The following is a 26,584-nucleotide window of genomic DNA, read 5'->3' as shown; positions in this document are numbered from 1 at the left end:
GTCCAGCAACTTCATGGTGACCTGGATTATTTATGGTTATTCTTGGATTTGGAAACGGAGGAGACCGGGTTCCGTTTCATCCATCGGATTGGTACCAGCAGGGACCATTACGGAGTTCGACCTTCTATCTTGTTCAGATTTTATCTCGTTCTGGTCTTCGTTCCTCCCATCCTTCTCGCCGTTTTTATTTTACCCCCTTTCCTACACTCTGGCCCACTCATACTCATACCCACATACATACCCACCTCGATTGACGTTGTTTTTTATATTCCTTCTACTTTCCTTTTGACATACCACTTTCCTTACGCTCTTTCCTTCCTTTTAATTTCATTTCCTTCGGGCTCTCTGTTACAATTCTCTTTAAACTGGGCCGCTCGCGCGGAAAGAACATAATTTGCTGGGATCTTCTAGTACGAGTCCAGCCGGTCATCCACTGTCAGATTAATCCTGTTTTTGATTACCTACTCTGCTCATTTTCTCCTCCATCATCCTATCTCTCTCTTTGCATTTTTCCTCCATCACATTGTCGGCAAAACATTGAGTGTTCACCGGCATTGTGTTCATGGCTTGATATATTTAGTCCTAGTAATATACGATACCCCCAGCCCCTGAATCGAGTGCTACTTGTTTCTCTACGGCTGAACGCGTACCCATCTCATACTAGGTAGTAGCAGCGAACTAGCTAGTGTCCAAAAAGGGGTTGGGTAGATATTAGATTAGGTTGCCCTTCATTAAAGTATATTCGCAAGGTTCCGCGTAATGCAGGAACACCCAAAATGTACTCCGTAGTTATTGAGTTATTGAGTCAAACCTAGAACCCACCAGGAACGGGGGTCACCCCCCCGATCCTCCATGAGATCCAGAACACTGCGTTCCGTCATTTCCGGTAGAACCTTAGACAAGACCGTCTCGATGATCGAATAGATCAAATGCTTGTTACAGTACTCGTCGGCGAACAGATCCAACAGATCGTCCTCGATAGTCTCCAGAAGATACAACTCTTCCAAATCAACACTATCTTGTTCGCCCTCTCGTTCGTCGACATGCAGGCGCTCAGTCCCATTCTTGCCACCACTTATCCTCGAGCCTGAAGGCGTGGAGGTCGACTTGGCCCCCTGAAACGATCGGGGCGGGACCCCACATTTCTCTTCATCTCGTGATGTGGGTGGGGACGGTCTGATGGTGGTGAGGGAGGACAAACTACCACTGGCGGCGCTGCAGGAACGATCACTGCTAGAGGAAGTCGGAGCGGCGAAAAAGGTTCGTGCGACGCTGCGTGGGATCACGGCGAGGAGACTAGCTGCACATCGCCGCTTGATAGCGGCGATCTCCGAATTAGGGCGTGCTAGGTCTTGCTTTTTCTCCGATCCCGTTATTGGCGTCCCGCTGGCAGGAGCTTTGGCCGTGTCGACTGCCGAAAGAGATGCTGTCGGGATAATTGCTATTGCCGGCCCTGGGGATGATGTTCGCGGAGCGTGAGTGCCGCCACCGCTAATAATGTTGCTGTTCATATCATTATTGCTGTTACTTTCGTGATCAACTTGGGTAGTCGCAGTGCCCTTTCCTACTTCTAGGATGGGCGCTGAGGAGGAGGATTTTGGGGTCGCAAGAGCTTTGCCCGCCGAAGACTGCACGGACGCCTGCGGAGTCGGAGCGGGCGCTTCAATGTTCACAAAGGGCACACCCAGAGATTGCGGCCGGGCATTGGCTGGGAAGAGGGCTGTCCTTGTTGCGAGTAGAAGGTTGGGCAACAAAGTGGGGGTCAGGACGTGCTCCTCAATGGTTTCTCGGAGAAATCTGTGGAGTCAGTGAACGATCTCAAAAAAAACAAAAACACAAATATCACATATGACATCGGAAGAGCCGAGTAGGGAGCGAGCAGAACCAAAATCGAATTCCAAATAGAAATGAAAATCCCTCGCGGCGACGGTGGAGTGCCAGCAACGTTGAGGTAGCGTCATGCGGTCGGGGTGTGTTTTTTTCCCGTTTTGTTTGCCCATTGCGAGGAAGAGCTTCATCCCTCCCGCCATTTTAGGGCGATTGCGAAGTGGGGGAGGCGGAGCCCGATCGGCCCCGGTGTGGAAGACGAGGAGCTTGGGCCAATCCTGCTGCAACGGGGGTGTCAATCCTCGACGAACCAGGTCCCTTAATGAGTGGTAAAAAGTGAGGCGGGCGTTGCTGCTCGTCCCGTCTTTCCCCTGTTACTTTCGCAGTTTCCCTCTCAGATGCAGACGCAGACGCAGGAGTAGAAGCAGATGCTCTCCGGAGGCGGATAGACATCCCAGCAAGCCGTACCTGGCGCACAGGCGGGCATATGCGCCAACCTCGGTCGCAATGCAGATTCGAAACCCCATCTGCGACGAATTTCGCTGATTGGATGCCTGACGGGAAAATCACTAGCCTCGGCCAAGAAGTCTTTCTTCATGCAGGTGCCCAAAGAGGGATGGGCCAACCCATCCATCGCCGCAGGGGATCGGCATCAGACGATTACTGCTCATGCGCGATTTCGATTCCCCTCCTCTTCTGCTATGCTCAGAAGTTGAACGTGGTTCGGCAGGCAGAAAACTCTGTTTTCCCATGCTTTGCTTTTTCGCGTGGGCTGCATTTCATTTCCCTCTTAGCGGCATGGCTGAGTCAAGCTCGAATCGGATGTCAAGAAAAAGAAATGCTGGCTTGGCCGTTCCAGAGAGTGATTCCCAACATCAATCCACTTTCCATCCTCCACACCCCAGCCTTCGCGACATGACGAAAAATAGGGAACAAAGGGAACGCGGCACGGAAAGGGCCGGGCCCCGGCGCTATCACACCGAGAGCAAAAAAAATGAGACGCAGGAGAGAAGAGGATCCCTGTTTGCAAATCGCCCTCGCTCGGACCAAGTCGAGGCAGCCAATCTGATCTCGGATTCGCCGGTTTTGTATGACCGTAACGACGGTACCGCCAGTCAGACACACCGTAAGGTGACCATACCAATTTGTAATAACGGTAATCAGGTCAAGTGATCGATGCAGTATGCGAGCAAGACGCTTCGCCATCCCACTATGACTCGCACAGGGTGACACTTGACTCTCGTAGATCGCAGTTCGGAGATCGCACCGTTGCTCCACCGTCGTGAGTTCATGCGGTCTCGGGAGGCCCGAGCCATAAGGGGCGTACACAAGGGCAAGACAAATACTCCGGGCTTATACAAATATAACAGAAATGAGATATAGACTTACCTGTCAAGGACACTGTCTGTGTCACCGAGCTTACCCGGGCCAGCGAGAATGAGATGTCGGAAGAGTGCGAATAATCCGGTCAGCCATGGCATCCTTTCGGAAATGCCAAGTAGCTGTGATGCCATGGACGACAATCGGTAGTCGAGAACTGGGCGCTTACCCGCGACGCCGTCTGACGACGACTCGATCCTCCCCTTCTGGGTCTCTGGCGTTGCAGCGGGAAATGAAACACTGGCTCCGTGCGAGGCTCCCGGTCCTGGAGAGGATGCGACGCGGAAGAGACCCGTCACAATGAAACGCAAGGCAACGTAACCAAGGTATATGCCCTGGAGGGTATTCCATATCCAGGCCGTAATTGGCGACTGGGTGGGAGGTTGGGACTCTCTCGAGTCATCATGGAGTAGTCCAAACTGCTCCAGCCGACTACTGGTAGTTTTCCCCGATGAACCAGAAGCCTGTCCAGTCCGACGGTTCTGAGCTACAGTGAGCAATTTCGTTGTCGTTTCCCAGAGGAACCTTCCTTCGCAGATGCGACCAGCAACCTCCTTTCCCAATATCAGATCGGCTATCACATCGCTCACTAGGGTGCGGAGGCTGCTATTCTCGAGATCTTCTGTTGGCAGTAGTACTGCTAGTGTGCCGTTGGCTAAGAGCCGCCGATAGATAGCTTCATTCTCGTTTTGCTCGCCTATGGTATCTGGGTCTGTCGGATCCGGGACTGGAAACAGACCAGGATGAGGATTCAGTTGATGGTAAAGAGCACGATGTGACGTTGAAAGCCCCGAAAGATGCGACTGTTGCCTTGCCTGTCTGTAAGCTAGATATCATACCACGAGTTAGCATTTGCGTTCATCCAAGCCATGCAACAGCAGTGGTAGAGACCACCAGAATAGAAATAATCCATGAACTTCAAGAAATGGGTGTCTCACAAAGTATATGTGCTTCCACTAACACCGGGAGGTCATCCAAAACCAGCTGTGCGACATCGATCTGGCGTATTCTCTGTTCCAGGGCGCGGGTACAGTGTGCCACGACCTGTAGGACCTCATTGACAAGTGCCTGGTCAGGGGTGATCTTGGAGTACCATGAGTACAGAAACTCTCTTATTATAATAGCGATTAAGGCGTATAGCTGACGGTCAACGTCATTGGAGCTCGTGAAGGGAGGAAGTAGGTCTTCTGGAGGCGGTGGAGAGGATGCGCCGTGGTTGCTGGTCTGCGGACATAGCACGCGTCGAATCAAGGCAAGAGTAGCCTTCTCGCTGGTGGCATCAACCGAGTCCTCTCTAGCAGAGGACTTTTGTGTTCGCAGCCTAGATGAAGGTCGTGCGAGGGGGGGTTGGCTAGCTAAAGGCAGCGCAGTCGACCTGGAGCTGGAGGTGGTCGGACCAGCCTTAAGATGGGAAACTGGCTGCAGACCAAGGCGCGGAGAGTCTGCCATATCATTGCAGGGCCCCGTGTCTCTCTTGGAACCAGTTCCTTTCAGACGAGAACACAGCGTGCAAGGGCGTCAACCCCTTCTGGAAAGCACCGACGTGTCGACGTTGTTGTCACCGCGAAGTTGGAGAGGATGAGCTGGCTGCCCGATTGGGGTGTTAGGGCTTAGGGTCTGAAAAATAAAAGGAGATAAGGCAAGATAAGGGGCTTATCGCAGTGCGGGGATCGCTGACGTAAGGTTACCTTACGGACCCTATGCGCCGCTTTGACAATGGAACAGCCCGGGGATATTTCCTCTACTCTTCTAAGTCATTCGGACATTCACTATGACAATCAATTCTGGCGCAGATATGCGCACCCCGGTGTGGCTGGACTGTGATCCTGGTAGGCATTATTCTATATTCGTTGTATTCCAGATGACTATGACCAGGACCAGAAACTGACTCATGAAAGGACACGATGTAAATACTGCATACCTCTTGATACGTGCGCCTTGACTGACTGACATAGGATGCCTTCGCCATATTGCTTGCTGCGCACCACCCTTCATTAAATCTTCTAGGCATCACTACCATCCATGGAAATGCCTCGCTAGAAAATACCACCTACAATGCTGGAAGTATATTAGAAGCAATTGGACGGCCGGAGATCCCCGTCTATCCTGGATGCCGCAAGCCATTTTCTCGACCTGCCCTACATGCCCCTGATATCCACGGTAAGACAGACCTGTTTCTGTTATAAGATGCTCTACTACCACTGGGTAGTACTCAGTACAAGCCATGGATTCCACTGGTCTCTAAATATATACTACGATGGATGCTGATCAATCCTCGTCAACAGGCGAGTCTGGTCTCGATGGTACGGATCTCTTGCCGAAGCCATCGCAGCCGCCAATCATCGATCATAATCCAATTCTGGTCATGCGAAATGCGCTTCTTGCCCAACCCAAAGGTACTCCGTGGGTTGTTGCAACGGGAACTCTGACCAACGTGGCTTTGTTGTTCGCAACATTTCCCGAAGTGGCGGAGCATATCCAAGGTCTAAGCATTATGGGTGGTGCCATTGGTGAGGGATTCACGGATGCCCCCATGAGTAGACTGCCCGGGGAACAGTCTCGTATCGGAAATGTGACCCCATGGGCCGAGTTCAATATATACGTGAGTTCATTCGTTTGCAACATTATCCAGCCATCACCACATACTAACACATACAGTGCGACCCTGAGTCTGCGGAATCCATTTTCAGCAACCCTATCATTGCCTCGAAGACATCAATTGCCAGCCTGGACTTGACACACCAGGTTCTGGCCTCACAAGAAGTGCAGACGCGCATTTTGCATGGATCTAGTGATTCGAAGGCCCCGACCGTCATTCGACAGATATTTCATGATCTGCTTCTATTCTTTGCTTCAACGTATGAAAAGGTCTTTGGTTTGGCCACGGGGCCTCCGCTCCACGACCCCCTCGCCGTTGCCTTTATTCTGTCGAACCTGAACCCTGCATTTGCCTCGAGCCACCCCGACCAGGTGCTCAAGTTTGATGATAAGGGAGGTGAGCGATTCGACATTAAGATCGTCACAGATGGCGAGCATGGCGAAGATGTGTCTGTGACTGGCCAGCTGGGGCGATCCATCGCAACGCCTGCCAATGGATCCGGAGTTGCCATTCCCAGAGGTGTTGATCTTGATGCGTTTTGGCATATGATCCTCCAATGCGTACAGCTGGCAGATGACTGCAATGCTGCGCGGCGGTCATGAACTTGAAGTGTTCTGTCTAAGTGAGAAATGGTTTAGAATATGTCTTGATATTTAGAAATAAATCTAGAGCTAGATGATATTTAGATCATTTTCAATCTGAGAACTCTGTACAGCCCAAATTTGATATTTGCCGCTTTCAGGGAAATACTAGTATATACAACTCCAACAATTCGGACTAAATCCTTTCTATCTCGCTACTATGCAGTTTGCGCTTTATAACCCACTGGCAGATCCCAATTTCTACCACTCCCGAATAGATCCATCTGGTCCGAAGAACTCCTTAGGCTGCCAGGGCTCCGTATTCTGGGCCACCTTTCGCACGACTTCCTCATCAATCTCAATCCCAATGCCCGGCGCGGTCAACGCATCGACATAGCCATCTTTCACATCAAAAACCTTGGGATCCTTCACGTAACTCGAGATATCATACTCGCCAGCCTCTGTATTATAGTGAATACCGACACTCATCTCCTGGATAACGAAATTGGGAATGGAAAGATCGACCTGCATACAAGCAGCCAGCGCAATAGGCCCCAAAGGGCAATGAGGCGCAATTGCAACATCATAAGTCTCCGCCATAGAAGCGATGCGTCGGATCTCAGAAATACCACCACAATGGCTAATATCCGGCTGGAGAATATCGACACTGCCGTCTTCCAAGAACCGCTTCACATCCCACCGACTGAAGAGTCGCTCTCCAAGAGCAATCGGGCAAGACACCTGATCCGACAACTGCTTAATTGCCTCTGGGTGCTCCGAGAGAAGTGGCTCTTCCAAGAAAAGAGGATGATGTGGCTCCAGCGCCTTGGCTAGCTGCTTAGCCATGGGCTTGTGGAGACGACCATGGAAATCCAGAGCCGCGTCTAGACCAATAGCTTTGATAGCTTTAAGACGCTCAACACTGGATTCCAAAACGCTTGGAGAATCAAGCCAATTGACATCCTCGGTGGCATTCATCTTGATTGCCTTGAAGCCCTGCGCAAGGCGAGCTTTTCCCGCAGCCGTCACGTCCGAAGGACGATCACCACCGATCCAGGCATAAACAGACAGCTTGTTGCGAACCTTTCCTCCGAGTAGCTGGTAGACGGGAACACCAAGTCGGCGGCCCTTCAGGTCCCAGAGGGCAATGTCGATTCCGGAAATCGCAGACATGAAAACAGGGCCACCGCGGTAGAATCCCAGACGCCACGCCATCTGCCAGATATGTTCGATATCGCTGAAAGAATATATATTAATTAGTGTTGTTGTATTTGGGAAAGGATGCAGTGGTTGAGACTTACTCCGCCTCATAACCCACGAAGCGCTTGCACAAGGCATTGAGGGTGCCCTCCACAGCTTCGGTGTGGCCTTCGAGAGTACTCTCACCCCAACCATATTGTCCCTCCTCATCGGTGACTTTGACAAATAGCCATCGAGGCAAGACTCGGAAGTATTCAATAGTCTTAATCTTGACCATTGTGTTGGAATATTTGTAGAAGGATGCGTAGTCAATGTAGATTCTCAAGAACGGACAAACGAAGTGTGAATTAAGAAAAGAAAATTAGACAGAAGCTTGACGAGGGGCACAAAATCTGGAGTTTCACTCGGAGTTGCTCCGGAAATGTCGATGCCCACACGGATTGCCGAAGCAAGTGGCCCGGCTCCGAGTGCCACGGCCCCCGCAAAATCCAGGGTCTCGGAGTGGGCCCCAACCCCGGAATCTAGTTACCTCAATTTGTGTATGGGGTGGTGAATAGTCTCCCTGGAGCTCACCTAGTGCTTTAATTGAGGGAAATGTGTATTTATTATATGATCAAGTAGTATATATGCGCAATGGATCCCTAGTATCTACTACCGAGCTAGGTTCAAGTTTGAGACGAGACCGTGGAGACATCCTCCGACTATGAATCTTTTCCGGCTATAGTATCCGAGAAAGCTGCGAATAATCGGCCCGACCAGGAAATAGTAGTCTGAGTTACCCGGAGCGTGGGAGTGGGGTCAATCTGTAGATTCTAGATATGAAATTGTAGGAAATAACTAAATTTAGAATTTTTATCATTGACCAGCCCTAATGATTACGAATGGTGGCCCCTTTCTCATTCCAGGTAGAAGATAAACTTGAATACTATTCATTTGCAAGCCCTGGAGTGCATATTCTTTCGCACTGATCAATTTTATCTCAATCAAGTTCTACTCCGTGCTAGGTGTATACTTGTACATTCATTTTCTGCCAGCATCAGTCCGTCCGGATAAAGAAGCGGTGAAACCCACTAGCGCGGGAATTCTCTGAGCAATAAATTCGGCCCGGCAACTTCTCCCTTTCTCTTTTCCTTCTTCTTCTCCATCTACAGTTTACATTACGATGTAAATCAAATTGGGGCTCCACATTGTGGCTTGCTGAAAGATTTCCGAAATGCTTCGGCCTTCGTGGGTTTCTTTCCGTTCCCGGCCCTGGAGAGTGAAGACGCTTCTCTTTCCTAAACACTCTCTACGCTTTGGTGTTTCCCCCTCCGGGAAGCCATAGGGTGTTGTCGGGGAGAGGGCGTCACATACTGTTTAGATGAATGAATCAATTTTCACTTTTCAATGAGATCTCTTCATGAACGTTTTTCGTCCTTGGTCCTCTTTACCAATTTGGTTGCGCTTTCAGCCATTGTGTGGAATGAGGACGGCTAGATTTTCCGTAGCTCGTCCACTTGGCGTAGAAAGATATTTGGAATTCTAAACACTCGTCGACATGAGCAAATCCAACTGTTACGAGTTAGCAACCTTGTTCATGTACTGTGATGGTTGTGGCCCAAAAGATCCACCCGTGTCTCGTTGATGACTTTGTCTACAGCTGCTCATATTCTCAAGCTTTAACGAAACGGCCCATCAACATCTCAAATCTTAGTATATCACTGAATCTATCCACCGACTATTGACATATCATCTAACTAACCAGTATTGCTATCATAAAAGCTATTCGCCGTCCACCCATTAACAGCACTATAATCCGCCAACGGCGAAGTACCATGAAGCGTCTCATAATGGTGACGCTGACCACACTCCTTCAACTTCTTCGACTCAGGATGCACACAATGACCCTTCATAACAGCCGCAATATTCCTTCCCGCATCTCGGCCCTCAAACCAAGCACCATGCAAGAAGCCAAAGTAAGTGGGACTGGTAGCTTCACCCGCAAACCAGAGACGATCCGCATTGGCGCGCAGGTTCTGGTGCATCTCCAGTGTTGTCGACGGGGGCCAGTTGGAGTAACTACCGCGGGACCAGGGCTCTTGACTCCAGCGTGGGTAGAGGAAGGAGGTTGGCTCGGGGATGTTCTTTTCCGGCCACATTTTGCGGAGAACGGCCATTATTTCGCTCTGGGTTTGTTCGTCGGATTGTCGCTCTGCGCGCCAGGCTAGTTCGTTGGTGACGGTTACGAAGAGGATGTTCGATCCTGGTAGGAACTCGGGCATCGAGAGCGATTGGAATACCGGGTACCAGCCGCGCATGACTGGGTCTGCGTAGAGGAAGTATTGGGTGTCCGTTGGCCAGAATGTCTCGTTGAACTGCATGAATATCTTGGTGTAGGTTCCCATGGTGAATTTCTGGATCGCGGTTTGCTTCCACTCCGGCAGGGCCGGGGTGAACTTTACGGCGTCGCTTTGTAAGACGCCGAGGGAGAAGGTGCAGATTGCGTATGCGGCTGTGATGCAGCTGCCATCCTTGTTGTGGATGGTGACGCCGTCCTTGTGGTATTCGATCTCGGTGATCTCAGTATTCAGGTGAAGGCGGGGGTCGTCTCCTTTCAGGAAATCGGAGGCCATTCCCTTGATGATCGTGTTGAAACCGCGTTGATCAGTGACAAAGTTGTCGTGGTCGCTGAAGACGTTAGAGGTGAGATTGTCTCCCGCGCAACCGTAGACCAGAGAGCTCTCTAGTGGAGTGAAGTTGTCCTCGAAATCTGAAATTTATTGATTAGCATTGAACTGACTGGCGGCAGCTATATGTCAAAGTAGAGGCCGAACGTACCCCATTTCCACCAGTCGACAGCCTGAGCCTCCATATCATGCTTCTTGGGGTTCCAACCAGCCAAGGCCATGCCGGTCTGAGCAGTTTGATCTTGCAGATTTTGAGTCAGGATTTCTCCTGCCTTTTGATTGGCGATCTCATACGCATTATCATAGTCATCGAGAAGCTTGCTATAATCAGAGTAACCATGCTCATTGTAGGTCGAGATATTATCATAGTTCGAGTAGTGAGTCTTGAGGTTGTATTTCTGGGCCTGTTCAAATCACAATATTAGTCTCAAATGAGCATGAGGGTGTAGACCTAGACATACCAGAGTCCAGATAGGATTTTGCGGGCCGCCGGGGTTTCCAAGTCCTTGAACCTATTTGCCAACTTGTTAGCTGGCAATCACCTAGTTACTTCACTTGAGATGCGTACCCAGTTTGCACCCATCTCGATAGTATATGGCTTCCCATCCGGGCCTTTGCCAAAGGGTTTGTGCCATGCACGACCACCGATGGTGTCACGATACTCGATAATCGCAAAGTCGTGAACCGAGGCATTGGTTAAAGCTTGCTAATAATTGTGAGTAAAACCATCCACAATGCACACAAATAGTTCGTAAGCGAATCTTACAGCAGCCGAAATACCAGCAATTCCACCACCCCTACGAAATAGTGTCAGTGTCAGTATCAGTCAAGAGACAGCTTCATCCCAGCCAAAGGCAACTAGTGCGTGTCTTACAGAATCGCAACAGTGGTTTTCTTGCACTGTGCCTGGTCCTGATCTCTCGGAGAATGCGGAACACCCAAAGCTGGCTGGATCGACCAGCCAGCCAAGGCTGCCAAGAAAGGAAGATGGTGAAGCTGCATTGCGCTTGGATGAGTCAAGCGGGGAGTAATTGGCAATGTCAGCTTCGAAGGACGCGGAGACAAGATCAATAAATAGTCCTGCGAGACCTTGCTCCCTTGATGTGCTCAACGGCCCTCATACTGCAGGAGGGTATGACGAAAAGAGTAAGGCGTGATGCCTGGTGATCGACAGGGTCATGTAACACTGCACGATACGATCCGAGGTCATCGCAGGATCGGGTAGGTCCACGCGGACGATGTGGTCGCTTATCGCGTGGCTGAGATCGGCAGCGCGCGACTACTGTTGCCTTTTGGGAGAGTTTACGGAGTAGTTGTGGAGTGAAGAGGCCCCTAGAGAACACCCCGCATCCCCGGATTGAAGGGACTGGGTTGGAACAATGGGGAAATGGGGAAACGGGGTGGTAGTGGTTCTCATTACGTGAAGATTGCGAATTAGGCTGGTCCGCACAAGTAACTACAAGCGAGAAAACAAATGGCGCAGCGAAATGTGAGGAGAATATGGGGCTGCCCTCTCTGGGGAAGTGGATATTGCTGTGGACACGGAAATAATGGAATCAAATCATGCTTTTTCATAGATAAGACAGAAGCGGCTTGACGTAAACAAATGTCCCTGGAAGAAAGTAGAATCCCCACCCAAAATGTACAACAGTCGACCCGCCTGGGAGGCCGAATAAGATATCCAGAAAAAAAAAATATGCAACGCCACCCAGCTATGCAAAGAACCAATCGTCATGTGAAATGCGATAGTGCGTATATGTTCACCACAGAATTGAGGCGCATTTGTAAATCCCGCCGCCGATGGAACGGCTTTTCTCGCCGCTGAAATTGGAAGGCAGAGACGAGCAGACCCAAGGTCTGGGGCAAGCTCATCTAGCGGAAGGTATACGATGGACGAACCATTTTCGGAGTCTCTGGTTTCAGAGACAGTTGTTGATATGGGGAGCTGCCAGGGTCATAATATAGCCCTTCAATTTGTCCATCCTCTCGGCGAAGAGAGATGTAGTAAAAACCGGAAATAGTGAGACCTTGACGCGAGTCGGTGGGGGTGATGAAGCACCGCTCTGTTCGGAAGATTAGTATATTTCGTCAGGTAGTATCTGGTGGGGGGAGGTGGAAGAGGGCTTCGGCTCACCTTTCCATCGCATCAGGATCCACCCCTTAGCCAATTGCTCGGTGATCCACTTCCTGCTCACCAAGTTCTTAGCGATTTCGGAATCCGTGAGGTCCTTGAACGGCTGCAGTTCTCGCCAATATGTGCTGTCGATATCGGCATCCGCCTTGAAGTTCTTCGTTTCTAGTGTATGTTGGTTGAAATCTATGATTTCACCTTCTAGGAAAGTGACAATGTGTGCATCATGAGTAGGCGAAGTTTTGTCGGGGATGTTGTATGCCTCCATGGTGCCCGACAGAGTCATCTCGGTGTGGTTGATGTTGTGGATTGTGACCTTGACAGGCCAGTTCTCTTCCCGGTGGTTATTTGCAAGGTATCGTCGTCCATTAGTGGTATATACGTTGATCCGAGGCTCGTCGCCACCGTTGACAATGACCGGGTCGCCGGGGGCCCGAGGATTTGACAATCGCTGCGAAAGTATGGAGCCTGTATTCGCCGCGCGCTGGCAACCCGAGAAAACAACACCAGGTCGGAGCCAAGAGCATGTGGCCGGTGGGGCTATTGTGTTTGTTTCCAAGATGAAATCGCTGTCTTTCCAATGGAAGTTCTCGAAGAGAAATCCCGTGGCAGCAGCGGAGGTAATGCTCTCCTCGAACGAGCTTGAATATCGCAGACGATCCAAGTAGGTGATTGTATTCTTCAGTAGTGTGTCGCCGGGGGCTGCCGAGTGCAGTTGCCGATGCGCAGATGCGCGAGCACGCAGGTCGGTATGTGTAAGCGGCCTGGTATTATCGCCACGGTTGGAGGGTCGGTATCGGTAGGCTCGCGATGAGGAGGTTGAGGACGAAGCGGCTGCACGGTCGGTCTCATCAGAGTCTTCGTGCGACCGGTTTGCATATCGATCCAGCAAGTAGTTCTCCAGTGTCCGAGTTCGCGACAGCCTTGGTTGTCGTCTGGCTGACTGTAGCAAAGCCTCCATCGTCGCAAGTGGCGGGGTTCTTAGTCGGCTGCTCCCTTCGCCATGATCGTCTCCGGGTCTGATAGGCGGGGTGCGACCGGTCGCTTCGTGTCTTCGGGAACGGCTAGACGATGCGGCGCGGTCCGAGATGGCATGGAGGAATGGTTGGATCTGGTCATCGTCGGACTCCTCGCCATGCCGGGGATCTTCTTCATCGTCGGAGCCCGGAGCCCAGCCATAGAGCGAGCGAGGATCTGACCGGTGTGTTTCGTAGTTCGGCATGTTGGTGTTGGTAATATCTTCTCGCTGACGGCGGACGATGGGGATGCGACGGTTGATCTCGACTGACAGGCGCAAGTTGCTATTGTGATCGGGGTCGTCCACGTCCATGCGGTCTGTTTCATCAACTGGCCGAGGGTGGGATGTTGGATCTCGACGGCGACGAGATCGACTGAGGGAGGTTTCGGGTGGGTGGTATGGACTGTAGAGGAGGGAGCGCGAGCGGAGGAAGTTTACATTCTCGTCATGAATGTTATCGTCGTCGGTAGGGACCGGGGAATCCGTGTGGGACGATCGCGATGACGATCCTCTTTGGGGAGAGGACTCAGACTCGGGGTGGGATGTCGGGGCAGTAGGTGGCAGATCAGGAGTTCCGTGCTAGTGGGAGTTCGGGTTAGATGAGCTTCATCGAGGGGAACTTTTGGTAATCAAATCAGGAGTCATACCGATGCCGAGTTGGGAGGCGGCATCCTCGGAATTCGCGCAGTAAGGGGAACGTCCAGACACAAGGTGTGTCCAGTGGTAGTGCAGGTGGTAACTGGAAGTCCTATGGAGTAGTAGTAGTAGTAGTAATCCAAGTCGGTGGATAAAAGGCTTCCCCAAGGCCCAAGTGATGCAGTGCAGAGAGTGGAGATGGAGATGCAGATGGAGATGATAATGGATTTTCCCCGGAGAAGAGTTGACTCGCGCGATTGTGGTGGAGACGCCCAATGACGTCCAAACGGCTTCCCTTCCGCCCGGGAAAGTCACTTGGGATACACAGAGAGCTAGGAAATTCAAGCCACTGAGGTCAATACTAGTACTTATGGAACTTCTCGTCGGGTTGATTTTCGGATGGAACACGGTAATCTTCGGGTGGTATACATTCTGGCCCTAGTAGGAAGAGGCCGCCCGGGTGGCCTACTACTAGTACTAGGTACTGGGTCCCTGTATAGCAAGACTGTAATATACTAGTAGTTAGCCAGTTCAGCATACACAACCCTTGGAAAGCATATCACAAACGAGGATAGATCGATGAGTTTCCAAGAGGTTGGAAGAAGCATGGTGTATATCAGATCAACCTAAATGGAAGCCTGCTAGTAATGGTGCTAGTATACCACTTCTCGGCGTTAGAGGGGCACATGAGAGCAGTCCATAGACAGTGCATTCCAGAAGCTCGATATTTGCAGATAAGGTTCTTCCAGGATCACCGGAGGGCTCAGCCTCAAGAGATATCCTATCAACAATGTGAAGCGTAAATGGCCACAGTTAGCGAGAGGCTCATGGAGATATGAGCCCTCAACCTTTGCTCGATTCCTTTCGTCAATTCCTGCTTTTTCTTATGCCACCCGCATAGAGAGGGTCTTGGAATCGGCAAAATTGAAGGAAGCCGAGACATGGGACCCTGGGCACATCGGCTGATCCGACAGAATACGAAAGATGATACGTCTGTCTCCTCTGTACCCCGCATTGATATACTTTCAACTGGCTTAGATCACCCCACCTTTGAGACTTCGTTTGTTAAGAACATCGATAAGCCAAATAACGTCCATACTTTTGTAAATGAGAGCTGTACGGCCCCTCTTTTCCTTGCAGGTTCGTAACTCGAGCTACCCGACTATGGCAGGCGGAAGCGAAGGGAGAAAAGAGCACAAGGTATAAAAGTAAGAGAAGGAATGTTCTGCAAAGAACGTTGGTCGAGTAGTGACTTACATTTATTTAGACTTTTGTTGGTATTGCTACTGAACACCCGTCTTCATCTAGCCATGATATCAACACCCTTAGCTACTGGGGTGATCGGAGTCGCGATTATCTTTTTCCTTCATTCGATCATCTCTCCTCTTTTGAATGGACCGCTTGCTCGAATTCCGGGTCCAAAAATATATGCACTAACGAAGTGGAGACTTGCACTCGATGACTGGAAAGGAACACGCACCTGCCGCATCTACGAAATTCACAAAAGATACGGCCCCGTCGTGCGGCTAGGTCCGAATGAGGTCGCGTTCAACAGCCTTTCAGCGTTACGGACGATATATGGTGCTGGCAGTGGATTTGAAAGAACTTCATTTTATAGCATGTTTGACGTATACACCAAAAAGAATCTCTTCACTTTTGGATCGGTCCGGGAACACTCTCAACGGAAGAGGCTCCTTGCTCATGCATATTCCAAGTCGGCAATCACCAAGCGATCGTCCACTATGATTGAAGAGAAAGTACTGGACTATCTAAATCTGATTGAGAAAGACCCCGAAAGCGCAAAGGAACTTTTTTCAAGTCTGCATTATTTTTCATTGGATTCAATCACGGATTTTGTCTACGGAAACTTCGGTAGGACGAAGTGTTTGAAAGGGGCAAACCGTGACTTATTAAATGACATATTGGATACCGATCGCCAAAGGCTGTCGTGGTTTGTTGTGCATTTGCCATCCTTCACGAAATGGCTCTATTCCACGACTGGCGCGATGGAACCTTTTCTACGGAAACTATATCCAATGAGTAAACCGACAACATACACAGGGATTCGTGCTCACGCCTTGGACGCTTGGCACAGTTTCAAAGACTCGTCAAACGATAGCAAAGAAGCGCAGCAATATACAATCCTTGGTAATTTGTGGCAGAGCCATAACAGTCTGAAGGATAATGGCCTCGACGATATGGAAATTGCTTCAGAATGCGCGGACCATCTCCTCGCCGGTATTGATACGACATCGGATTCTTTGATGTTCATGATTTGGGCCCTTTCACGACCCGAGAGTCTGAAATTCCAGCGGAAACTCCAGGAAGAGATCCGATCGATGCCCGCAGATTTGTTCAACGCGGATGGAATTGCTTCTGTCGAAACATGCGACAAGTTGCGATATCTTGACGCCGTTATTAAAGAGACTCTGCGAATTTATGCGCCTTTGCCTGCCTCGGAGCCTCGGAGCCTCCCTGCCGAGTCAATAATTGATGGATATGCCATCCCCCCTCGCACCGCTGTGAGCATGTCGCCGTATTCCATTCATCGCAATGCTCAAGTATTCGAAAACCCGGCATCGTTTAACCCGGATCGATGGTTGGGCGAGGAGGAAGATGTTGCTGAGTTGAATAGATGGTTTTGGGCTTTCTCAAGCGGAGCAAGGATGTGCATTGGCATGCAGTAAGTAGACATGGACTCATGGGAGATTTGGTCGCGGAATCTAATGGTCGACGTACAAACAGTCTTGCGATGGCCGAGATGACAACCCTGGCAACAGCTTTATACAGAAGATACTCGACGTCATTGAAACCAAGCTTTCATGGCATCTCCCCGGGGGCAACCAGTCGATTTGAAGTCCTCTCCGATGCCACGCATAGTAAAGTTGCGGTATGTTCAAGGGTTTCCGATAGGGTTTCCGATGGGTTATAGTTGCCTCGAATTAACTTTGAGCAGGAGCACAAATGCTATATCTCCTTCGATAAAATGTAGAGCCCAACCGAGAATACTGCCTTTGAAGATAGCTTCTCTATACATTATTTAATTCTGAGAATAGAAATCAGCGGAAGAGGTTCATCGCGAAGTCCTAGAGTAACTATTCAGTTGTTACGTGTCCGAGAGAAAAACGTGCATTTTTGGATCAAGAACGGATAGAATCGACTACGACAGAAGAAATGAGCTCTCTTCGGGTGCATGTAAACCATGTTATTTAGTATCTGTATTTAGACCCAGTTCCAGAGTATTAAATGCGCAATAGAGATGGCCTCATCCTTGACAGCGGCTGCGGCAAGTGGGGCTCTGTGTGGCCGAGGAACCTCACATCCCACATATGTGGGTCGGCACTGGCAATCCCCATTGGCGCAGGTAATATGGGTCTTATCAATCTGTATACTTCCGGGACTACACTTTGTACTCAGGAACAGATTCTCGGTTCAAATGCGCACCAGGGCTCGGGTTAAGCCATAAAGCAACAATTTATCTATGCGAGCATGCGGCGAAGTACCCGCCAAGATAATGATGGTGCTTAGTATGGTGCTCGAGCGGCTGACTATCATATGTGGTGAAATGATTAATGATTTTATTGCTCGAGTGGAAGCAAATGGCCCGGAGCAAGCACCCATACTGGCAGCCACGATGGATAAACAGCCTCTGTCTTTGGGAGATTATGAGATTGAAGGTGGAGACTACGAGATCATGATGGGTGTGTTGGTGACAAGACGGCTTTTGGAATTGAAAAGTTTCCTGGTTCGCCTGAAGACTATCGGCTCTCTCACCCGACGGGCACACCAGCAAGCACGAATGGCGCGCATTGATCAACATATTCAGGATTTATTTCGAAAACTCACCTCCGTCTGTCCTCTTGTCACAGAGATTGCTGGTCGATCGGAGAAAGAGTGACCTCTTCCAGGGTCACCGGCGGAAAACGCATAGTTTGCAGGATAAAAAACTATGGATAACGAGTAATGAATCTGTACACTGACTTCCAAGGCTGTAGTATACCACTTTTTTTCATTAATAGTCTCTTTTATGAAGCTCCAAGTGACACATGTCCACATCCAACTTCAACAATCTCTTGAAGAGGTGCTTACCGTTGTAGTAGTACCTTCGGAATTTCTGGAGTTCTTATCTGAACTATACACGTAGCCCTTTGTTTTTGTCTTTCTTTTCTTTAAAAAGAAATCAAGTAGACAAGTCGAGCAGAACCTAATATTGCCTCCATGGCCGCAATCGACCCAGTGTTCCTGCCAGGCCGACAGTGTCCTAAAATTCCTAGTGTCCCCATATAAATTTAGACCTGGCTAGTACATCATGGTAAGGCCATTTTACCTAAACAAATTGTTTGATCCTAACCACTCAGGGCACTGAATATAACCGGTTAGGATACAAATTAGGATAATACCCCTGTCCCTAACATTCGCTATCTATAAAGTAGGGAGTTCTGACATATCAGCACCTACTAAGTACTTCCTGGCCCTGGCCCAGATATTCTACAGATATTTACACAATAAGGTATTCAAGTGTCAAAATTGTATCGGCGCACTCATGATTTTTGATAGCTGTCGGCCCGGCAGTACTGGATCGATTGCAGCTATGGAGTGCCGTAAACTACTAACCAGTAAGTCGAACTCTAGAGCTGAATTTTGATAAAACCATGGAGAGGCAATTGAGCTATGTCCGGGAATTACCTATTTGGGTAAAAGATCAACGTAGACCGTATATTTTCCAACCACAATACATCGGCTCAACCTGGAATCAGTACTAGTAGTCATAATATTATATAGCGACGAAGCTATCTGACAGTAATTCAAAGGGATTCCCATGCTTTCTTCCGATTAATTCACGCTAAAAAAAAATGTTGACGAGCTGGAGCTATCAGCCGAGCAGTTTGTTAGGTACTGTTGAAGTAGCGCTTGTTCTGGTATCCACCACCTACTACAACTAGCTTAGAATCAACTCAACTAATCACAGCAAATTTAAGACAGCGTGCTACATCGTCATACGGAGTGTATACAATCTTTTCTTTCACCCTCTGGCAGGGTTTCCGGGCCCCTTCCTAGCTCGCGCGTCGCTGGTATGTTTGCTTCATTTCCCACCCTTAGGATCTTACGCTCACGCACCAGTAATAGACATGGAGAATATATCATTCAATGGGTGGTCGTTTCCATCGAGCAATCGACGATCAGCATCGACGATATGGTATGCCGCGGCCGTATCCTTGCTCATAATTTATTCTCTTCCTGAGTTCTGACCTGCTTGGCTAGGTCCTGTTTTTCGGGTCTCGCCAAATGAGTTGTCATTTGCCAGTGTCGGATCGTGGAAAGAAATTTATGGTCACCGTCACAGTGGACAACGCCCTTTGGTCAAGAGCAAATTCTATGAGATATACGGTGCCGGGTTTGACTCTCTATGCATCGGAAGCGAGCGAAACCCGGATAAGCACACTCGCATGAAAAAGTCTCTGTCGCCTGCTTTCTCTTTGCGCTGATTGGAGGAACAAGTGGTTATTGTTAGTCAATGCGTTGATCGCTTTATAGCCAGGGTCGGAGAGCCTGGCCTGAATACAATGGGCTTGAATATGACTAAATGGTACGAGATGGTGGCATTCGATATCCTTGGAGAGTTTGGTGAGACACACTGACTTTTTACCACTCTTTTTTTACCACACCTTTTTACTGTTAGCTAATTGATGCTGCTTTCTCCCTTCCGGAGACAATAGCTTTCGGTGAATCATTCCATTCTATTGAAGATGGTATGAAACCCCAATTCGTCCCCTAAGCTGCGCCTTTGCTTCTCTCGTAAATTGACTTGGAATATTCAGGAAAGCCACACTTTTGGTCATCATTAGTTGAGGATCATTTATATTTTATCACTGTCGCAGACAATTTCCGCCATTTTTCTGTGGTTGCTTTAATGGCCAAGCTTCTTTCCCCTATTCTGGACGACATCCGAAAAAAGCATACCGGATACACAAGGAATAAAGTGGCCCGGTGAGCATTCATTCAAGTCTGAAACGAAAGATATCAAATACTGAACTGAATACACAGACTTATTAATTCGTCCTCAAACCGCAGGGATTTCATGGCTAATCTTATTGGTAAGGTCGAGTCAAATGAGATGGATCGGGAAGAGCTCACTGCCCACGCTTCTACCCTGGTGTTAGTATTTCATGTCATTTCGATGTGGCTTTGGCTTCTGACGCTTAGAAACAGAATCGCTGGCGGGGAAACAGTAGCGACCTTTCTTGCTGCGGCAACCTTTTATCTCCTAAGAAATCCCGAAAAGTTGAAAGATGAAATCCGCGGAAAGTTCAAGACTTACGAGAAAATTGATCATGTTGCTGCGCAAGCTCTGCCTTACTTGCAAGCCGTTATCAGCGAGGGACTACGTATCTATCCACCCGGCTCCCAAGGATTTCCTCGAGTTTCTCCCGGTGTTTCTATCGATGGGGTGTGGGTTCCTGCGGGCGTAAGTAACCCCATGCCAAATATGCCCCACGCGAAGCTGATTGAAACGGCAGACGGAAGTTTATACAAGTGCGTGGACAGTGACACACGATGAGGCTAACTTCCATGATCCCCACACTTTCAAACCAGAACGGTGGATTGACCCAGAATGCACTGATATTAAGGAGGCCAGTCAGCCATTTTCTCTTGGCACTCGAGCCTGCCTTGGGCGAAAGTAAGTCATCATCGTCCCCACGCAAAGCAGCATCAAGCTTCCATTCCCCTCATGGCCAAGCTTATTAACCAATTTTTGGCAGTGTCGCCTATATGGAGGTCAATCTCATTCTTGCTCGAATGATATGGACGTATGATATGACATTGATCAACAAGTCAATGGACTGGGAAGCAGAGAGCTCTTTGCATGTCATGTGGTCGAAACGTGAGCTTATAGTACAATTTCATCAGGCGAGGTCATAGTTAGTGGCTAGATCAGCTTCTGATCGTCAGAATAACACTCCCTGGCAAAATTCCGCCAGTCGACTGTCTAAGGCTGAAAGCAATAGCAGGATCCTAGAGGGGAGTTGATTGCCTAGTACGCTATACTAGTGCATCAATAAGGCATATGCTGCATTGTTGTGTTTAGATAGCACTTTCCGAGGTTGGATTTATTGCCAGGTGTGGCATTCCTTTTGAGTTTTTTTTTCTTTGCTTGAAATTGAGATTTATTTTCTGTTTTGGTTCGTTCCACTTGATTATGCACAAAGTTATTTGAAGAATTTCTAATCTTTGAGTAACAGCAATCGGCGAAATTCTTTATTAATTACCGTGACGTCAAGAGCGGGACGAATGTCAAGGCTCTAGCATCATGTTATACTAAGGTTCTAAGGTTATTGACGAATTCTATTGAAGAGAAAGTGACAAAATAGACAACGCTTCGACGAATAGCAATGAAGGAGCCTAGGTGGCTACTTCATGAACAAATGTCGAATCAGCCTCCAGAACTCCGTTTGAGCCATCTACCTCAGAAATGCCAGCTTTCTTATCTGTAAGGTAATCGGAGTTATCCGCCTCCAGTATAGCTCGTGAGGTGTCCGCCTCAAAAACACCCACTTTCTTTTCGGTGATTCCATTCAAAGGGGTGCTGCCTTCGACCTCCCGTGGGGCCAGGCCAGTACGGTCGAGGAGGGCACCAGAGCCAGATTTGGCCTCTTCGATCTCTCCACTGGAAACCTCTTCGAAGCGAGCCTCCGGTTCCGGAAATCGCCAATAACATAAGATAAGCCCGAAAAATGACCCTTGAACAAAGACAAATTGGAGGATCTCCTCGATAGCAGCTGTGGCTATGCTCACGTTCTCTGCAGACTCGGACTGGGCGGTCTCACCGACAGCCTTGAGATAATATATCACATCCCATACGAAAAATAAAAAGTTCACGCCAAGGAAAAAGCCGCAAGCTGCGATGAAGAAAAATGATGACATCTATTCAAATGGATAGTGTCAGATGCTGCAGAACATTCAAGTGGTCCTGTTTTTCCAAGCCTCATAGCGAACGTACCTTTATATTGACCTTAGATGAGCCCCGCGATGTCATGAGACCCAGGTAGAAAGCCCACCCGACAATCTCCCAGGCGCTCAGCCAGAAGAGAATGCATCGGGCGCTGTCAATCTTCCCCCAAACATTGTACTGTTCGGTGAAGATTAACTCATCATGAACGGTGGAGTTGATGTAGAGTACCATCCAGCTCCACTCAATAATGACGAGTGCTGCGAAGAGACCCACGATCACCCAATGCACATATTTGATGGTTGAAGAGACCCTGGTGCTCATAGTCATGATACGCTCTTGAAATACATGGACAATCGCATAGAAGACATAAAACATTATACAATATGAAGCTTGCTCGAAAAGCGCGGAAAGTAGTGAAGTGATCAAATACCACTTCTTGGTCGTGGACACTGTGAGCCCGAAATTGCAATAAGCAAACATATTGGCCATAGAGCTGTTAGGATGGTAAGTGATTCATTCAACACTTGATTAGGACCAGAGTCGGGACTTACGCCACCATTGAAAACATGGCTGCCAAAGTAGCGATCAGCGGCATAGGCTTGAGGACATAGCTTCTTGACCTTTTCAAGACATAAATTAAGCTTGAGAGAACAAGCATTCCCACAAGCAGAAGAAATGCAAAGGCTGCCTTAACAGCGATAAGGCTCCTATCCTGACCAGTTGCAATGCCCAGATCCACAACAGTATTCCAGTCATCATCGCCCCACTTGCCTGGGCCAAAGCCAATGTCAAGGCTGGAAGACATGGTTGACCACTCTGTCCTCCGTACTCCGTCTGCCAAGATAGTTTGGAGCAGCTGGTAGGAGTTTATAGCTGACTACTGATGTGTTGAAAGGTCAAACTCAAATCAAAAAGAAAAGAAAAAGGGGGGGGGGGGAGGAAAAAGCTTCATCCCGTGTCGTGGGGGCCATGCAGGTTGTTGTCGTGGCCATCAATTTTGTCTCCACTTGATCGGTCCCTATTTGACAGGACGTGAGATGGGATTCCCATGAAATCACTCCCCATTCGACGAACATCTCAATCTGCCTGATTTAGTTAGCAAGCAGGATCAGATAGCTCAGAAGTGTGCTCATTTTGCAGCATAAAATCCAGCGCACCGGGCTAAAATGCGCGTGCACTTTCTAGCCGAATCGCGTCTTCCGCCAATGCTGCCGGATTCTCCGTTTCGTCAATTCAACAGCTCCTTTGAGGATTCAAATGTGGTATTTTACAGGTTCATATCTCGCGAGAAGAGATAAAAAGAGGGTAGACTCTGCTCTAGACAGGTATACGGGGTATTCGGATATGATTCCTGCATCAAGGATAGTTATCTTCCTGCCGCCAGTTGCTAGACTCGGCCGAGAAACACACTTCATCCGAGTGCTTCGAAGCCGCCCGATAAGCTGATGGGGCATGGGATAGAGCTTGCAGTATAACAAGTTATACACTGTTGATGCCGTGAGTGCAAAGTGAGAGACCAAGTTGGCAACCTGGAAACCCGATGGTAGTTGGCTTGCGAGAAATGCTGACTCATCAACTTTCCCTGGCCAACAAGAACTCCCAACTCACGATATCGAGCAAACAAACATAACAGCACAATCAAAAATCGAAGAACCACCACTCTCTTGTTGAACCCATCGAATACACCATTTCCACGACTTTGGAATGTACCAGTCGTCACCATGAAACGAATCATTTCATAACTCCAGAGATCCCGCTACGCCTCTCGACAAGGAGTGCCCAAGATGAGACTCCTCATAATCCTATCTCAAAATTGCCACCGAGTGAACCCAAGATCTTGGTACCCAGTTTGAGAACAGAAACATATATGAGCGACGAGCAAAACCCGGAACCACGCAGGACAAGTGCCGATGCGACCCTCAATCTGCCAAGAAGAGAGAGCATTGGCGGATAACGAAACGCGGCAAGATATCGTGGGGAGAGATATACAATGAAAACTAGCTACTCGGCTGCTGAGGGACGCAAAGCTGCCAACGAGATACTAGTACATATGGAATAGCGAATTCGACTTTCAGGGATTCTTGAGCTCCCCGTTAATCGTCAGGGACAGAATGCGGTGATGGTTTACACTTCAGCCTGATCGAGTTAACCCGATATTCTACCGACATATTGCTGATCGCCATCAAGGTCTCAGTTTGACGAGGCGGAGCAAAAAAGCCTCATTCAGTGACTAACGCTTATCATCCTATGCTTGGCGAGAACCTAAATCACACACAGCCTCTCCGTGCCAAGCAGAGCCAAGTACGGTTGGAGATGATCGGCTTAGGGTATGCTCGGAAGAAACGGTACGGGTCGTGAGCCGAGACTTTTATTCGTTCTTTCAACCGAGTTCACGAGCGACTTACTTCTTCGGATATGGATAATTTATCTCATAACAATACACTTGCCCCCGTGATCGGCCCGTTGAGAGGGCCCATTATCTTCACTGCAGATGTGCAGTTCACAATGGAATAATAGAAACAAACGCATTTTCGACTTGGCAAAATACCAGCAACTCGAAATGTCCGTCGAAAAAGTTTAATTGTTGCCCAGTCAAATGTACTACCAACCGCGATCCTATACCAAGACCCGATTTCACTATTTTGCCTCTTCCCATCTGGCATCTTCGGGTGGTGATACCAATCGGAGAACCGAAACAGTTGGAAATCTTGTACATAACGACATTCTGCATACTCCAACTATGCGTCTCCACCTCGATCCACCTCAATCCACTTCTTATATGCCCGCCCCGCAGCAAACTACATTCTCATATTTTTGGACGAAACCTTGTTGCGACAAGAGCTGCCAAGGAGATCAATTCAGGGTTTATAGATGCCTAGAGTCTCGGAAAGACAAAAACCGGATGACGCAACTACCGACAGCCCTGGAGTGATATGTTATATAGTCCTCAAACTACCAGGCTCTCTGCTGAAAATACCAAGAAAAAGATCACGAGTTTATACCGAAAATGGGTCTGCTCCTTAATACCCTCGCGATCTCGGCATTGGCTGTGACGAGCTATGCCTCTCCGCTCATTCATGCCCGAGCCTCCAACACATCATATACCAACTCCAACGGCTTGAAGTTCAACCACTTCGATGCATCTTTGCCTAATGTTACTTTACTAGCAACGGGTAAGCAGGCACTACTTCCATAATGTTAATTATTCTCCTAACATGAATATACTAGGCGGCACCATTGCCGGGACAAGCGACGATAAGACAGCCACAGCAGGCTACAAGTCTGGAGCTTTAGAAATCAACCAGATTCTTTCCAAAATTCCCGAGGTCTACGACATTGCCAACGTTAACGCCGTTCAATTCGACAATGTCAACAGCGGCGATATATCCTCATCCCTCCTCCTGAATCTGACGCAGACGTTACAGAAGACCGTTTGCGATGACCCCACAATGTCCGGTGCCGTCATCACCCACGGTACTGACACTTTGGAGGAATCGGCATTCTTCATTGATGCGACAGTCAACTGCGGCAAGCCGATCGTTTTCGTCGGTTCGATGCGCCCATCCACTGCCATTTCCGCCGATGGCCCCATGAACCTCCTCCAAGGTGTTACTGTGGCCGCAGACAAGCAGGCCAAGGATCGCGGTGCACTTGTTGTTCTGAACGACCGCATCGTTTCGGCTTTCTTTGCTACCAAAACAAATGCCAATACCATGGATACCTTCAAGGCTTACGAACAGGGTAGTCTCGGCATGATTGTTTCAAACACGCCATACTTCTTCTACCCGGCCGTACAACCGAACGCAAAGCACGTCGCAGATGTGGATGACGTGGATTCGATTCCCCGGGTGGATATCCTGTACGCGTACGAGGATATGCACAGCGACTCGCTTCACAGTGCTATCAAGAACGGTGCTAAGGGTATTGTGGTATGTTCTCTGAACGATCCCGGATAACTGAGGTTTGGTGCTAATGAACTTAGATTGCCGGTGAGGGCGCAGGAGGCATCTCGACCGAGTTTGGTGATGCCATCGACGATATCGTGTCGCGGACTAACGTCCCCGTCATCTTGAGTCATCGCACTGTGAACGGCGAGGTTCCCACCGCTGATATCACGGGTGATACTGCGAAGACTCGTATTGCTAGTGGCCTACACAACCCCCAACAGGCGCGTGTTTTGCTTGGGCTGTTGCTAGCAGAAGGCAAAAGGTTCGACGAAATTCGGACCGTATTTGGGAAGGCTACCTTTGCTTAGAAATATTATTTGCTGGAAGATTAGAAAAGCAATAATAATGTAATCTTGGTTTGATTCATGAATTGCCTTTAATTAGAATCTGCGGGCCACGTTCTATAATGATTCTCTTCCGCTGGACTTGGAACGAAGCCTTATCCGTTTGACAGCAAGTCCTGCCACGCCGAGGCATTCCGTTGATTTGGAGGGCCCCATTATAAAATTACAAGAATATCTCGTATGAATAATTGCTCATTCTGCTCCTATCACCGCAATCTCTCATTTTCTGGTGGCGTGGTATTCCATCGGCCGGATCCGACCCGCTTATTTTGATCCCCGCACCTCCTCGTCTGGGGAAGGTCGA

General features: G+C 49.0%; 11 protein-coding genes across 11 annotated transcripts; 6 read left to right on the top strand and 5 right to left on the bottom strand.

The window, feature by feature from the left end:
* Positions 1-797: 797 nt before the first annotated feature.
* On the bottom strand, positions 798-4,656 carry N7481_010860 (PXA domain-containing protein; the record flags this gene model as incomplete). Its single annotated transcript, XM_057270079.1, has 3 exons — positions 798-1,797; positions 3,217-4,033; positions 4,146-4,656. The coding sequence occupies 3 exons, from the start codon at positions 4,654-4,656 to the stop codon at positions 798-800; spliced, it is 2,328 nt and encodes a 775-aa protein (XP_057117253.1).
* A 322-nt stretch (positions 4,657-4,978) lies between these two features.
* Positions 4,979-6,408, top strand: N7481_010859 (uridine-cytidine N-ribohydrolase; the record flags this gene model as incomplete). Its single annotated transcript, XM_057270078.1, has 5 exons — positions 4,979-5,036; positions 5,106-5,113; positions 5,163-5,367; positions 5,493-5,809; positions 5,866-6,408. The coding sequence occupies 5 exons, from the start codon at positions 4,979-4,981 to the stop codon at positions 6,406-6,408; spliced, it is 1,131 nt and encodes a 376-aa protein (XP_057117252.1).
* Positions 6,409-6,648: 240 nt separating this feature from the next.
* N7481_010858 (mandelate racemase/muconate lactonizing enzyme family protein) lies at positions 6,649-7,864 on the bottom strand (the record flags this gene model as incomplete). Its single annotated transcript, XM_057270077.1, has 2 exons — positions 6,649-7,624; positions 7,689-7,864. The coding sequence occupies 2 exons, from the start codon at positions 7,862-7,864 to the stop codon at positions 6,649-6,651; spliced, it is 1,152 nt and encodes a 383-aa protein (XP_057117251.1).
* A 1,149-nt stretch (positions 7,865-9,013) lies between these two features.
* On the bottom strand, positions 9,014-11,255 carry N7481_010857 (uncharacterized protein; the record flags this gene model as incomplete). The annotated part of the gene is made up of 7 exons (XM_057270076.1): positions 9,014-9,138; positions 9,329-10,336; positions 10,405-10,657; positions 10,715-10,765; positions 10,822-10,959; positions 11,020-11,050; positions 11,128-11,255. 7 exons carry the CDS (start codon positions 11,253-11,255, stop codon positions 9,014-9,016), a joined length of 1,734 nt encoding a protein of 577 aa, XP_057117250.1.
* An 870-nt stretch (positions 11,256-12,125) lies between these two features.
* Positions 12,126-14,073, bottom strand: N7481_010856 (GID4/VID24 family protein; the record flags this gene model as incomplete). Its single annotated transcript, XM_057270075.1, has 3 exons — positions 12,126-12,316; positions 12,388-13,981; positions 14,050-14,073. The coding sequence occupies 3 exons, from the start codon at positions 14,071-14,073 to the stop codon at positions 12,126-12,128; spliced, it is 1,809 nt and encodes a 602-aa protein (XP_057117249.1).
* A 1,185-nt stretch (positions 14,074-15,258) lies between these two features.
* Positions 15,259-17,030, top strand: N7481_010855 (cytochrome P450; the record flags this gene model as incomplete). Its single annotated transcript, XM_057270074.1, has 3 exons — positions 15,259-16,721; positions 16,784-16,928; positions 16,971-17,030. The coding sequence occupies 3 exons, from the start codon at positions 15,259-15,261 to the stop codon at positions 17,028-17,030; spliced, it is 1,668 nt and encodes a 555-aa protein (XP_057117248.1).
* Positions 17,031-17,672: 642 nt separating this feature from the next.
* On the top strand, positions 17,673-17,936 carry N7481_010854 (uncharacterized protein; the record flags this gene model as incomplete). The annotated part of the gene is made up of 1 exon (XM_057270073.1): positions 17,673-17,936. The coding sequence occupies one exon, from the start codon at positions 17,673-17,675 to the stop codon at positions 17,934-17,936; it is 264 nt and encodes an 87-aa protein (XP_057117247.1).
* Positions 17,937-18,891: 955 nt separating this feature from the next.
* Positions 18,892-19,524, top strand: N7481_010853 (uncharacterized protein; the record flags this gene model as incomplete). The annotated part of the gene is made up of 3 exons (XM_057270072.1): positions 18,892-18,922; positions 19,018-19,248; positions 19,301-19,524. 3 exons carry the CDS (start codon positions 18,892-18,894, stop codon positions 19,522-19,524), a joined length of 486 nt encoding a protein of 161 aa, XP_057117246.1.
* A 78-nt stretch (positions 19,525-19,602) lies between these two features.
* On the top strand, positions 19,603-20,959 carry N7481_010852 (cytochrome P450; the record flags this gene model as incomplete). Its single annotated transcript, XM_057270071.1, has 6 exons — positions 19,603-19,663; positions 19,858-20,026; positions 20,084-20,194; positions 20,249-20,504; positions 20,557-20,717; positions 20,800-20,959. The coding sequence occupies 6 exons, from the start codon at positions 19,603-19,605 to the stop codon at positions 20,957-20,959; spliced, it is 918 nt and encodes a 305-aa protein (XP_057117245.1).
* A 480-nt stretch (positions 20,960-21,439) lies between these two features.
* N7481_010851 (uncharacterized protein) lies at positions 21,440-22,794 on the bottom strand (the record flags this gene model as incomplete). Its single annotated transcript, XM_057270070.1, has 3 exons — positions 21,440-21,961; positions 22,038-22,482; positions 22,541-22,794. The coding sequence occupies 3 exons, from the start codon at positions 22,792-22,794 to the stop codon at positions 21,440-21,442; spliced, it is 1,221 nt and encodes a 406-aa protein (XP_057117244.1).
* A 2,202-nt stretch (positions 22,795-24,996) lies between these two features.
* On the top strand, positions 24,997-26,244 carry N7481_010850 (asparaginase ahrA; the record flags this gene model as incomplete). The annotated part of the gene is made up of 3 exons (XM_057270069.1): positions 24,997-25,162; positions 25,218-25,918; positions 25,972-26,244. The coding sequence occupies 3 exons, from the start codon at positions 24,997-24,999 to the stop codon at positions 26,242-26,244; spliced, it is 1,140 nt and encodes a 379-aa protein (XP_057117243.1).
* Between the last annotated feature and the right edge of the window lie 340 nt (positions 26,245-26,584).

The sequence above is a fragment of the Penicillium waksmanii genome (assembly GCF_028829765.1).
Source record: "Penicillium waksmanii strain IBT 27052 chromosome Unknown utg000009l:1.0-4314994.0:1.0-4318279.0, whole genome shotgun sequence".
NCBI classification, from domain to species: domain Eukaryota; kingdom Fungi; phylum Ascomycota; class Eurotiomycetes; order Eurotiales; family Aspergillaceae; genus Penicillium; species Penicillium waksmanii.
This window is presented reverse-complemented; position numbering and strand designations above follow the sequence as displayed.